The sequence below is a fragment of the Tinamus guttatus genome, unplaced genomic scaffold (assembly GCF_059628265.1).
Source record: "Tinamus guttatus ecotype Peru unplaced genomic scaffold, ASM5962826v1 Tinamus_guttatus_pri_ptg000146l, whole genome shotgun sequence".
Taxonomy (NCBI): Eukaryota; Metazoa; Chordata; class Aves; order Tinamiformes; family Tinamidae; genus Tinamus; species Tinamus guttatus.
The window spans coordinates 1,058,509-1,073,385 of NW_028288680.1; the positions used below are offsets into that span (position 1 = coordinate 1,058,509).

At 40.7% G+C, this 14,877-nt stretch overlaps 1 protein-coding gene across 2 annotated transcripts in view; it reads right to left on the minus strand.

Moving 5' to 3' along the window:
* The window catches only part of PCSK5 (proprotein convertase subtilisin/kexin type 5), a 232,802-nt gene that overhangs the window by 81,810 nt on the left and 136,115 nt on the right, over window positions 1-14,877 (minus strand). For both annotated transcript variants that reach the window (XM_088522071.1, XM_088522070.1), the window contains exons 11-12: window positions 4,196-4,313; window positions 2,917-3,105 (exon numbers count right to left, since the gene is read on the minus strand). In XM_088522071.1, the coding sequence (XP_088378197.1) occupies window positions 2,917-3,105; window positions 4,196-4,313 (307 nt within the window). The remainder of the gene's footprint in view (window positions 1-2,916; window positions 3,106-4,195; window positions 4,314-14,877) is intronic.

Sequence of the window (14,877 nt, forward strand, 5' to 3'; positions counted from 1 at the left end):
CAGCTGGTATTGCTGCTATTAATCAAGTATGTGTGCATTAAAAGGTCTTGCATTTCTGAGAAAAGCATCTCAGTCAGGTAGCAGCAATGCACAGCAGCCTCTGGGAGCTTTTACTATAGAAAAAAAAACAAAACAAAACAAAAAAAACCCCAAAAAATCCAAAAAACCCCAGACCCTTTGCTGTCAAGACATGCTTGAATGCTACTTGTACTTGAATGCCTTTATTTGGATGCCCTCATGATTAACACTTTAAACGTTAAATGCCTCAAAACCAAATAAATTCTCATGTTAATGATAAACAACTCTCTGGTTTTCATATTAAATAGCATAATGCTAAAAAATACACATCCAACAGCACTCAGTACACTAATTCCAAGACCAGTAAGATGTAAGATTTCCTACAGAAAGTCCAAATAAAACAAGTCTTGAAATGTTGCTTTGAAAATTGTTGTGTCCATGTACATCACTTTATCCTGCCTGTGAAGGCTCTAGCAAATCTCACACCTAGATTTTTCCAAAATTCATGTATTCCTTAATATTAGTACCCCAGAGCTGTGAGTTGGCACCAGCCAAGTATGACTGACAAGTCTGAATACCTCTGAAGCTTGCATGGGGAAGTAACTCCTGGTGTGACCAGAGCATTTGCTCTTTCATTTGAAGAACTTGCTTTTGGAAAAAGGTAAAATACCAAGAGGCATTTCAGGTTTCTTTGTTTTCTGCGTATACTTCTTCTGGTACAGGATAAAAAAAGAGATGAACATCTCATATTTTAACATATACATTTGCTTTTTCTCTCTATCACAGGCACAGAAAACAATTACCTTTTAAGGAACAGCGGTTACAAAGAGACTGATTGAATTAAACTTTGTACCTTCTCCATGTACTAGTCATCACCAGAGGTGAACTGTGAATACTGGAATGTCTTTATCTCCCACTTGCTGTGAGTCAACTGCAAGACATGAAAGGCTAGAGCCAGAAGTTAGCTGTGTTAAGACCACTGGGTTTACACGAGCTTGTTTTGTTTGGATACCTAGTGGAGGACTTTTAGATTTCTTCATTTTGAAGAACTGCTGCATGAAAACAAAACAGAAAACTAAAGCAGGATTCTTCCAGAGAGAAAACAAAAGCCTGATTCATAACTGTTTAGAGGTTAGGTGTCTGCCTGTGGTTAGGGAGGGGTAAGCTGTTCAGTGCAGTAAGAATGTAGGTAGATGTGCAGGCACATATGTTTTAAGTATAAGGCACTGACAACCCTGGTAATGAAATACAGGAGACAGACTAGGTGGGTAAAAACTCCAGAAAAACTTTGCCTCCATTTAATGTGCTAATGTGTATGGCTTGAAGAATATTTACAAAATATATTCCTTTTCTTTGAAGTTAAGCTTATCTCTGATGAAAACGTGGGTCCTGTTCCTTCAATCAGAACAAAATCCTCTTGAATTCTCCCCTTCTCTGTAACAGGTCCTTAATCCCAAGAGGAGAGGTAGGTCCTGTCACGGCTAGGGGACCAGTAGGTGTGCAAGATACGGCCACCAAGCCAGCTTGGGGAGGATGAGATGGTGAGGTGGGCTAGTCCCACTTCACAGAACACTTTGAAGACTAGGACTGGGGATATTACCTTTGGTGAAGGCTTGAGCTGGAAGGCAGCAGAGTTGTCCAAAACAGGTATGTTTTTCTGCCAGTGAGACATGCTGCACTGGTGTCAGCTTTTGGGTGGGAAGCCATTGAGTGGCCCAGCAGAACTGCAATTATCTAAACCTACCAGTCAGCACAGCACAAACATTATTTATCATACTATGGCCCCTGTAGGAAGAAGAGTTGTCTAACCTGCTGGAGAAGTACTTTGCTTATACAAGCATCGCTTATCACTGTTAACTATTTGCACATTGGGAACTAGGGTGGAGTTTGACGAAGTCTCTCATACGCTGCAGACCTTGATTGCTCATATTTTGCCTTGATTGCTGGTTTCTTCAAAAATTTCTTAACCTCCACCAAAAAAACAGGAATACCTTTCAATTTGATGAGGACGAATGCTAGCAATTTCTAAGGCCTAAAATTGCACTAATATTAGAAATGTGCTGGATAAAGAGATACTTGTCTCAGTCCAACTGGAAAAAAAAAAGAAACATCATGTAGACTAAGATTATCAAGAACATAATGTAGAGGTTGACATTAAGGGATATATATTTGTTAGTGACTCCTGTTAAGAGGAGTATGATGATGACTAAGAGCAAGTATATATCACAGATCTGTGGCAAGCAGGAAACGGAAGGCTTTTTTACATTTTAATAGGCAGTTTGTAGATGGAGTTATTCTTTTTGAAGTGCCAATACAACTTTTCAGCACTCTTCTGCCAAGAGTTCTCCATGGCTCAAACCTACTATTTCAATACAAAATAGAGAAAAAAAAAAAGAAAGAAAAGGATATGGAAATTGGTGACAGCAGGAATCATTACCATATTGTGAAAGCCTAAAGAAAATAATTAGAGAGGATTACAACTTTGTCTGATCTTTATTACAAGTGGACAAAAGCATAAGAAAGGAGGGGAATGAAAGATGGTATGAAGAAACACATCTCCATTCAGCTTCAGTTTCTTTCTGCGATATTCAGCCTTTCATTAATTTCTTTGCACTGCTCAGCCTTTTAATACTTGGGGAGCCACAGAAAACTATCAAAACTGACTAATCTTAGTTTTAAAGATGATAATCCTCAAGAGTTTTACAAACTATTCTTCTTCTAATAGAGATTGCTGTCTTTCAGTTACTTTTATACTCCAGTTTCCCCATTTCTCTCAGAAAAATAATATGGATCCTGCAGCTGCCAGTGAACCTACTGTAATGACTTGGCTACTCTTTGCTGCTGCTGCAGTCTCGGTGCACACTGACGACACCACGAGGTTGGGCTGCTGTACTGTACCTGTTGGCCAACAGCTGTGACCTGGTTCCTGAAGGGGAGGTCAGGTAAATGGCCAGGTCTCCACGTCGAGGGTGGGTGATAGTGATGCGCACAACCACGTGCTCCAAGTAGATCACGTGGTGGTTGGGGTTGTCAGAGCAGCCCGTGGCTTTGTAAATGGAACGGACGACACTGTCAGGTCGTATAGTTCTATAATACAAACATAAGGACAGTGTCAATGTTTTTCACTTGTTCTGCGAAAACAATCGAATCACTTTTGCTTAACAGCGAATGCCAGTGTCAGACCACTACTTCTGAGAAGTCAATCGCCTGCAATCCTTATTTTTAGCATTTATTTCCTAGCTGAAACTATCACCAAAGGGTAATTATTTTACTGCAGTCATTGCCAAATATCTGGCTTTCTATTAAGGCAAATACTGACATGTACACATAGTAAAAGAGGACAGCGAAAAAACGTAATAGCAATAAACCTTTGGGGCAGAGCATTTTTTGTGGATTAGTGGCCAGCAAAGAATTGTTGGGATTGTCATGGGATCACAGCTGGTCATTAAGTTCCAGGAAATGCCTGGCATATCCATAAACCTTGCTTAAGTAATAGCAAGTATTGCATATTAACTGTTGCAAATAGGCAAACAGTATCTGACTCAGCTGGTTTAAACTAGCATAACTTCCAAGCAGACTACAGTAATTTTGCACGTAGCATCTCCGTATATCTATTAAATAAAAATGTTCCTCAGTGATTTTACTGCTTTGGAAATGTGCCTTACGACTGATGCTCCCCCTGTATGCACAGATTGTGCATGCCAAATTTTGCTCTGATGCCTGGTTCCACAGAGACCCTCTCTGAGCAAGCAGGAGGTCGTTTAGCTTTAGCCTCTGAACTAGAGACCTTCCTGAGGCTGTCAGTAGAGAAATAGCATAAAGTAAGATTTTAATGAAAAGACACGGGAGTTTGTACTCATCTTCCAAGGTGACTGCAGTACACTCATCTAGACATTCTTGTTCTTCTGTGCATCACCTCTACCAGTGTCAATCACCACCCAGCCTGACTTACTTACTTATTTATTTTAGACTGGCAAGTTTTAGGGTATTCTTTAAATCAGATCTTTTTCTGAGAATTACAGGAAGCAATCTTTACAGGCACAGGACCTGACATGTCCGAAGGTGAGAGCTCCCCAGCGTAGCCTTCGAAATTAAGCACAATGCAAGGGAGGAGTAAATTATACCCAATTTCTTTTCATAAGTTTATGCCAACAAGAGTTTTGGCAGCGGGTATTACTTGATTTGTCGATCCGTGTTCTCCACACACATATGCTGTGGAGGGACTGTCGTCCACTTTTCCGCTTCTAGCACCATTGCTTCAGCATCCATCAGGCCAAATCCATAGAGGTGGCTCACTGCAAGGCACAAACAGAATGGTTGCAGTTATAGCATAAAACCTTGCCTTTCATCATGGAGTAATACCAGTCTCATCCTAACGACAAACACTTCTTTTCCGATTACTTGCTTTGGTTCAAAGCTTAAAAAGTTGCCAGAAACAACCAAGACTGTATCTATTTTGTTCACTGAATCTGTTCACTGCTTTTTTACAGAAGAAGAAATGAGTAACACTGCCTTACCATGAGGAACATGAGGGTGCACAGTTGCCTTTGTTTGCCCAGTCATCTCATTTGACACAATGTTGGAAGATATGAAGCACCAGAAAAGGGTTATATATTACTCAAATAACACACAAACATATATTGAAGGCAACTGAGTCACTCGACTTATGAAGGATTAGACTGTGCCATTTATAACTGCTGTGCTGTCTTCACTGTCTTGAGTGTAAGAAGCATGTGGATGCTTTCCTGTTCTCTTCAGAGCATGATCCAAGAGGCCAGTTAGATTCTACATCTCCCTACCTTTACCTGCATGAAGAGGGAGAAAAGCTATGTTTTTTGAAATCTGAGTTTAAAGGTTAACCTGGTTTTCATGCAGAGCTGCTATCAGAAAGTTTGCTTTTTCTATTTCCTTTGCACTTCTGTAGATGAGGGATGCTGAAAGCGGTGTGCGCAGGCAATGAGCATCCACTCTTGGAGATTATCATTACCTAAATGTTCATTCCTGGGTAACTACAGACACCTTACTTGCCCCACTTGCATGCCATGCCATGGACAGTAAATCCTTACTCAATTCCTCACAATTTGACTTTTTATCTAAGTATATTCTGCCCCAAGAAGCAGAAAGTTTTAAAGTATCATCTTTCCTTAGACACCTGTGAAAGAATTGCTGAATTTCTAGTACACAGTACTTAGTCGGTAATAGATCTCCTCAACAGGTTGGCAACAATTGAAATTAATGTTCTGATAATTTCAAGAGTACATAACTTGGTGAACTGTCTCAAGCATTTCAGCAGCTCACAAAGGGTAAGAAAGTGCTTTGAACTTCTACTTAAAGACCGGGTTTAGTAAAAAATGTCCAGTTTGTAAAGGAATTAGTAATAATCCGCCTTAAAAACAGACTCAAAGTTTCACTTACTGATCTGCAATTTAGCTGTGTGTTTCTGGCAGTTCCGGTCAAAACAGAAACTTGCAAATGGATTTTGATGAACTAGAAAGAGCTAACCATGTGATTTTATTGCGACAAATCTATGCCCTTGCTAAAATCCTGAGGGGAGGAGGTGAGAGGAAAAAGCTGTGGAGGGAGAAGTTCAGACCACACGTAACACTTTATCAATAAATCAGTTTAACTTGCTACTGCAGAGGGTACTACCAGACAACCCCCACAGAAACATAAATGCTATTTTAATTGATGAAGTGTCAAGATACGGTGTAAGTCTTTCCAACTGCACTTTGCAGAGGGTTTGCGAAAGCAGCCTCCATTCATAGCCAAACCAGAATTCAGAGGATTACATCCAAAAAAAACCCGACCTTGTCAAACAAGTAACAGTACAAAGCCTAAAAATAACCGGTGCTTAAGGATCCCCTCTTCCAAATATGGCAATATCTAATGCTGTCTGAAAATGCCACATGAAGAAGGTTCTTCAATGGAAAATCCTACAAACAACAATGACTGTGTAAGGAACTGGGTTTCCCGCCCCTTCAACCCCAAATTCAAGTTCACATAGCTTGGAAACGTACATTGGGAGAAAACCAAGCATGGCCTTCCTGCCAAATGAAACAGAAATGTTCCAGAAATGAAACAAAAGGAGAAGCATATATTGGGATAATTAAAGTCAGCCTTCTTGCAGACTTCTCAATCCTCTTTAATGTATTCCACCAAGAAGATAAGGGCGAGAAAAGAGATGGGGGGCAGCCAGATCTCTGTGGATGGGGGGCAGGCAGAAGGGCACTGAGGGCTTAGATGGAGAGAAGCTGCTTGTCCTGTAAAGAGAGCTCCTGTGACGGGAGACTCCCTGGTCACTGACGTCATCTTGAAAAACAGCAACTTCTGCTCAGAGCATGTTGATGTGGAGTTATCCATCTGCTCCAACACTGCATCCAGCGCTCTGAGAAAAGCTTACCACCCCAGGTTATGGGGTTGTGTTAATTGTCCGTGACAGTTATGACAGTTAATGCTTAAATTCTCTTGCATGGAGAGCAGAACTGGGATTAAGAAGTTCTGCACCTGCAGCTTTTTTTTTTTTAACAGTTGAAGCACAAATACCTGCTTTTTCTTGAAAGGCATTCCCACTCAAATCAAAACATCCTACCAGTCAGGGGTGCTCCTGGAGTTTTCCACATGGAAAGCTTCCAGACAGTTGACATTTGTCTGTCTGCAGCATTTGCACTTCAAAGCCCTTGATCCAGCAGGCTGGTTAGCAGCTGCAGGTACGGAGACAGGCCCATCATTATCAAAGACTAAATAATAGCAATTCGTGAAACCATTACTGAGTTAACAAAAGTAGTCGCTCCCCTGCAGAAAACAGATTTTATCTCCCACTGCCCTCAGACTGCAACCCTTCAACTGCTGGTGCTGCTGTGGGTTCTGCTGTGGGTCCACCAGACCTCCGTAGCACTCCTGAGGGCCACAGATATTTTATGGTGAACATCTGGAGGCGTCACTCATTTGCACACGACTGAGTTCACTTCTGCCAACACTAATAAGAAAGCGGTATTTGAAAGACGCCGCCTTGCAGGATGGGATAAGACAGCTAAAAGTGCACGATGCTCCGGGATGCTGCTGGCGCGTCGCTCCCTCCGCGCTCCCTGCATGATCCCTGCTCCGCAGGAGCTCTGCTCGCCGTCTCCAGGAACCCCTGAGCACGTCCGGGGGTGCCTGGCGGGAGACGCTGGGGTTGGTGCAAGGTGGCCTGGGGACTAAGGGACAGTCTGTGGCTGCTGCTGTGCTGAAGGGCTGCACACCGTGACCCACCGGGGCTCCTTGAATCCTCCCTCCACCCAGGCAGACCGACCCGCTCCTATTTCTGCAAAATCACAGGCAGATGCAGAGCTTTACAGACCCAGGACAAGTTCCAGAGGAAAACTTGCGTCCTGGAACCCAAGGTAAATATTGAGTTTTAGCTGATTCCTTTACTCTTCTTATCATTACAGAAAATAACATTTCTAGAGGCCAAAATCCATTTATTTATCCCTAAAGCAGTTCCTCTATTAGCCCAGCATGAAATCAAGGCCTGCTCAGCTGCTGTAGAGACTTCCCCAGCTTTTTCTTAATCCTTTTGTTTTTGTCTGAAACTCCTATTGAAAATTCAATAACTTGCTTATTTGTACACAAAGAGAATGTAAAGCCCCTCCTAAATCTAAAGATGGAATATATATCCCATTTGACTTGACCAAGAGAAATACAAACTGCTGGTATTGATAAATTGTAAGACGGAATTATGCAGACTCCAAAAGAACTGGGCCCAGACACTGAAAGCCTAACACTTCCAGTGCCTCTGTGCAGCTAGACTCAATTTGCTATGCTGCATTTTTCATTTCCTACCATCAGGATGTCTCATCAATAGCTGCATGCTAAGCTTCCCTTGCTGCTCTGCTCTTCTGACAAAAAACACTGCAGACTCCTCTCCACCCTCCACGATTCGTTGAGTTTCATCTTCTGTACCCTAAAGGCTGCACTGGAAATACAATTATCACCAGTACAGGTGATAATTTTGTGTACATGTTACAAATGCTAAAGCAATAGGAGAGAAAAACTGCAATACGTCCTGTGTTTCAAACCTGGAACACACTGCTCATTTATGCTATTTTAGGATTTTGCCTTTCATTCAAAATGAGAGCTACAAAATAAGAGTTTAAAATGCCCCTTATATTTTTGTTCTCTCAGATGCTGCTTAGCTGGACTGCAAGACATGCAAGTACCAGATTTTTCTTTGGATTTCTGGACTGGCCTTCTGTCATGCTGCTTTGTAACTCAGTTTCTCTCTGTGTGTGTGTGCGTGTGTGTGTGCATGTGTAGAGAGAAAGAAAAGTATTTATCTATCTGGGAAGTTTTAAAGGTTATTTTGTCATCTGCGCCGAACGACTTACTTACTTAAAATATATAATTCCAGTAAGTATTTGAGTCTGTGCTTGTTTGCACAATTGTGTTAGTGCTGCACACATTTACTGAGGGTGGTCACGTGTAAGTGTATCATCTTCAGCACTTACAGTCAGAGCAAACAGGGAAGGTTAGGGAATGAAAACAGTAGTCTTTAATGCTCAGTGGGACTGTGTTTCAGACCCTGCATTTTGTACACCAATGTCAGATAATGTGTTGGCAGCTGAGTACTTGCCAACAGAGACTCCAGAATATCTGTTTAATAGCAGTGAAAAGCCTTTCCTTTCAGCAGTGAAAAGCCTTTCCTTTCTACTTTTTCTGTTTGCTTTTTGTCCTTCTCAAAAAGAATTTTAATATTTCTTCCTATAGTGAAACAACCGTAGTCATTACTTGTTTCAGTTTTATTTGAAGGATTTCAAACATCTTAAAAAGAAAACATCTTTAAGATTCAGTGATTCCCATCCTGCAACTACTTCAATTCATCCACACCAATATTTCTTTCACATTTGACAGTTCATTTGCAAACACAGAGCTCTAATTCTTTTAGTTTCTGTCATTTGTATGGTATATTGAAATACTTCCAGTTACAAATAGGAACATCAATTGTTTAAAGAAAATTAAGGGACAAAAAAAGGAATACTACTAGGAAATACTGCTTAAACCATTTTTTTCATGTTTTTGACTACGAAAACATTGATCTGTAATGAGACTTTAATCTTGCTTCAGCTGTTTACTTAACCCCAGTTTCCCCTGTATTGTACCAACCTGTGATCAGATAAGGGGATGTGATTTCTGAAGTACATAACTGCTATAAAGGCAAATAACTTGCAATAATTTTCTTTTTACTCTTTGTTGTAAAACCAATTCCTTCATGCTTTTTATATTAAGTGCAATATATATATATATATGTATATATATATATATGTTATATTTTCAGACAAAACTGAAACACAATTTTTTCTACTTAAAGTCAAAGCAAACAAGCCCTGTCCTCCCTCCCCACGTAGTTTCAAGGATCTCTAAAGGTTCAGCAATGACAGAAGAAAATTGAGTTCTTACTCTTACATTGCACCAGAGAATGATTTACACGATGAGAAACTAAAGGACTTCTATTTCTAGTGCTAACAGAATATTTTGAACATTGTTTGTATTACATTTCCAGCTGTGTTTATGTCAATTACCAATTCTTGTGTCAGTACAAATAATTTCTCCACTATGACAACAGTACAGATTTACCTGACAAAGGGTCTGACAAAAAAATCACCTCTCTCGAATTTGCTATGTTTCTGACTGACTAAAAGCCCCCATTCATTGAAAACAAAGCAGAAACCTCCAAGGAGCAACTGTGCTTTCCGAGCAGTTTCTGCATCAGTTCTGTCATGCCAAGGCCCTGCTTCCCACAGCAAGCACCCAGTGTGGTTACTGGTATTATGTACGTGCAAACCAGATCCTCATGGCACACAAGATCTATCGTGCCCTATAAACAGGGATATTCCCAGCAGTGTCACGGAGAGCACCAGTGCATTTTGCTGAAAAACCCACAGCCAGTTGGTTTGCCTCTGTGGCTGACGGAGAGGACTGTGACAGAAACCCAAAACCTGACTGCTACCTGCTGGTGACGGAGAAGACAGAAAAGCTGCTGCTTCTCTTGGGTTTCTGGACTGGGACTTGGCTGTAAATCATAAAGACTCTACTAAAGACATTCCTTTATGTCATTTAAAATAAGCCAGTTTACGTGAATGGAATAAATCCAAGGAGTATGAGTAGTTAAAAGAGAATTAAAGTTTGTCAAAATAAAGTTGGTGAAGACACCTTTGGTAGTGCAAGCTATAGTTTTTTACTTCGCCGATAGACATTTTATATTGCATTTTACCAAATAGCCCAGTGATCTATTGCAAAACACGGCAGCTTGCATCTTTAATCAGAAAAAACCATTTGGCAACTGCGCCGTAGAATACTTCCTATAAAAATGTACTTATTTCCTCTTTAGGAGCAGATTTTCCTTTATTAGGAGCGAATATATGCACTCGTAGGTGCATTTAGGATTCCCCAGTAACTTAGAAGTAGACAAACGTACTAGTCATTTTATCCTATCAAAAAATAAGAGCACCTTTTGGCGAGTGCCTGTCTGCTAGTCTTCATCCCAGAGCAGATGATGACAGATGAGTTAAGGAACTGTAAGAGGAAATGCTGACAGATGGTTAGCAGGAGACACAAGATACCATTTCTGTGCTGTCAGGTGTATCAGATACACGGTGCCAAACATCCTTCTTGCTCAGTCTTGCACAGCAGCTCTGTCTGTTCAGGAGTGCCAGTGCTCTGGAGGGACATCCACGCTCAAGCTAATTCCTGACTGAGAACAGGGCTGCAGCAGATTTCAGCAGAGGAAGGGTATACACAAATGTGCTCACAGTTGTAACTGTTTTGCACATTATTTAGCATTAATGACAGTAATTTCTAGAACTGAAATTACAGCAGCCTACTCTCAAAACACAGGAAATATTAATTAACTAAACAGACTTCACATTATCCTAGTAATGCTATACTGCAGATACAGATCAGTACCCTGCAGCAAAAAGAAGTCGAATAACTGGCCAGGATCACACAGGTAGTTGGACCAATCACACCAGAAGTGGACCCTAAGGATGAATTTCTGCATTCATGGAGTTAATGGAAACACTCCTCTTGCTCTGTGTGTGTTGATTTTTCCAGACGGAAGTGGCAATACAGTTATACACAGCCTAAGGCATCTAATCCTTCAGGATTCTGTGATTCTGTAAGTGGAATAGGCTGCCCAGGGAAGTGGTGGAGTCACCATCCCTGACAGTGTTTGAGAAACGTGCAGATGAGGTGCTTAGTGACATAGTTTAACATGTGTGATCTTGGGGAGCTGACAGGTGGAGCTGATGATCTCAGAGGTCTTTTCCAACCATAACTGATCTGAATTGTCCTACAAAGGCACCAATGTTTCCCATTTATTGAAAAAGAACTGAAGTCTCCTAGATGGTCTAGGTCCTACCAAGACACTCTAGGCGACTAAATACTGTGTAGTAGATGATGTAAATTGCCTCCAAACTGGCCTGAATCCCAGGCCCACTAAGCAGATAATGTTCTAAAAACAAAAGGAAATGCGAGTGTTGTAATTAGGATAATGCAACAGCAACAAAGAGCTTTTGTGTTCCCAAAGGCAAGCACTGGTTGTTTAAAAAGACACAACTGCATCCTGCACAAACGTTCACGGAGCGCTTGCTATGAATATATTTGGCAGTGGCCTGTAACATTTCTTGCGAGTGCACTACTCCATCAGTTGGAAGATAGAGAGGCCACGCCACTGCATGTTGCTTTTAAGGCTTTTATTCTAAAATGTGGCATTCATTCTTCCTATATAAAGCATTCTGTTTTGCAGAATTGTATCAGTTTATCTTTCACTGTTTACTTAATGTTCCTCGTATTTCTTAACACTGCAAATTTGAAATCTGCATTTACATTAAGTGCTTGACTCCGAGGTTATGAGTCCACAGGGCAAGACTGTTCCTCCTCTTCCCTGTCTCCTCTCCCTCACTTCTTTGCAGACTTTTGCCAAAGGTTGGGCTTGTTAAAATAAGAAGTCAAAGGTTATCATTCACACGGTCTGTGCACTGTTAATGTTGCCAGTCTACTTGGCAATGCCTGGAAAACTTGGAATTGCAGACTATAGTAACTGTGGATAGCTTTGTATCTAGGACAGATGGACACAGGACTGCCAGCAGTACAGCAAAGGCACTGTCTTCTCAAATCATTTGTCTGCTGTTCTGGTCATAGATTAGTGGTGATTCCCAGCGGTATTGTAATAGAAATTTAATCTGCATTTAGCCTTTTGCTTGTTGTTTTAGAAAAAAATATTTTGTATTGTAAAACACTGTACATAGCAAAAAAAAAAAAAAAAGGTGTTTATTAGTCTCACAGTGTAACTATAGGAAAGCAACCAACTATGGCACAAAATGTCAGTCTTCCTCTCTTTAAATATCCCAGCATAGGTATGAAGTTTCTCCTTAGACTCCATTTTAAATTCACAGCTCCATTCCTTGCTTTTTTAGAGACATCAGGGAACAGTGCTGCAGAGTTGGTGAGTAATGAGAAGCTCTGACAGTGAAGGGCTTGAGCCTGGGAGAAGTAATGAGACACCTCCCTGACTCCTCTGAGCCATTCCTTCTCCTCTGTACATCTCCATCTCTGGAACTGTACAGATATATTTCTCATCTTATGTCTCTTTCCTCCAAAAGCAAACTTGGGTGGATCTCATTTTGTGCTAGGGAAAAGAAAAATAACCCCAACAACAATGATTTAGGTTGCGGAATCCAATATATTTTCCAGTTACCTTCCCCAAAGCCCACAGAGATTTTTCAGGTCTTGCTCAAGGCCAGCAGTGTTCAGATACCAGGCAATTTGTAGGTTTAAAATATGAAACACTGAAAATTTCTTAATGAAATTTTAATATTACATTTAAAAAACATTATTCACAGCTATCAGCTGGAAAAGGAAGAAAGAACCATCGAGAAAGGCTGCAATGGCCAGGAAATAAAAAGCCACTATCTATTTATACTACTAAAAGAATATTTTTAATGCTTTTTTTTTCTCAACTGTCTTTGTTTCCAAATCCCACCTCCTATATTTTCTCTTCCTATAGCAATGATATCTGTAATAACCACGGTCACACAGTCACACTTCTGCTCACTGTTCGACTTGCTTTTGATTTTAGCTTGTTTGCTTTTCTGCCTTGCTGGTGTTAAACTGAGCACCACCTCATGCTCAAGCAACTTCCCACAAGGGTCCACAATATGAAAGGTCTTCAGATGAAACTAACCAATTTAGTTAATATAAGGCTAATGCTTAGCTAGGCAAGTGATGCAAATATCTCTTTAAGACTTCAAATTCACATAGGTTGAAGATTTGGTCACATGCGATGTAAAATATCGCTGGAATGTATTTCCAAAGATTTCTTTCCTTTTCTATGCCTTTGCTCTCAGATGCCTATGCAAGGTTCTGGTTTATGTGACTCACATTTGGAAACGGCACGTTATATACTTGTTTCTCAATAAATGTAATTCCTACAGTCTTAAATTCTGAGGCTTAATGTCTGGTGAACGTGACTCTGGATCTAGGAGCCCAGATTCTCCTGAAGTATCCTTACACCAGCAGTTCAGACTACAGAGGCTTTTCTCAAGGACTAGCATATTTCAAAGCAAAAGTTGGCTTAACAGGCTTGTCTGGGAGGGGTAGAGCTGCAGTGACAGCTGTGTCGTGGCTTGGCAGCGAAGCCAAGGGCCTGCCGAGAGGAGGTGGTGGCATTAGGGGTGTCCTGGTGAGGAAACACTGTCTGGAACCAGCAGCACACGGAGACAGCAAGACAAACAAGTCACCTGTGAGATGGTTGGTGTTAGGGGATGTTTCTCAGCAGGTTGAACGTGAAAGACACTGACAGCACTCCAGCTTGAGCTGGTGAAAACACCAGCTTTGTTTTTCAGTCACAAAAAGTCATGAGTTTATAGGATACAGTTTGCTTCTCTCTTACAAAGAAAGACCGGTGTAATATCACATGACTGAGGTGAGGTAACTGCCCACAAATGGGTTCTTTCAACAGCCAGGACAAGAGTCCACATGTCACTTGTTCCATGCACCCTGCCTATGGCCTGTAGGGTTGCATGGGACTTGGCTCTAAGTGCTATGTGCATATATCAACTGTAATCCCTAAGACAGGAATTTGAAAGGTGTTCTGATATAGGAACATCTTCGGTTGACATCTCACTTCCTAGAGTTTTTACTGTTTTCAAGAGTCTCATACCTGCTCCTAGCAATGATTTCAAAATACATTAAAAAAACTATTTACATATGCAGCAGTGCGTTGCTTGTTTATCTTCTCTGAAATATATATGAGGTTGTGCAAATTCTTGCACAAGTCTCTGCATTTGTGCCTGACTAACAGTTGCCTTACAGCAATTTAAAGTTAACCAATGCTAGGCATAGGGGTAGTCTCATCTCTTCATCATTCGCAGAATTGGTAATGCACTGCTTACAACAAGACTAATCACCAGTTTTATTAAGCACTTTAATTACAGAATTATATTCAAAGGCCATTAAACACTAAGGTTAAGATAAAACACCAAAACTCTCCTAATGTAGCCAGCTGTGATATTTTGTCTAATTTAAATGGAAGAGATTTAGCTTTGTTGGCCTATTATTCCTTTTCAAATAACATCATTCAGCTTCTGCAGGAAGAAGCTGCCACTGATGCCTAGAAATGGCCTGAAATGGAAAAAAAAAAGTTCATTTTTCAATTTCTCTTTAATTGACGTTTTATTTCACTGTATTAGATGATATTACCCACATTTTGAGCCAGAAAGAACAAAATACGTTCTCTAAAATCAAAAAGCAAACTAACAGTATCCATTCCCTCCAAATGGTCTGCTCCCCCAGAGAACTTTCTTTGACAGTATGTGGAGCTTC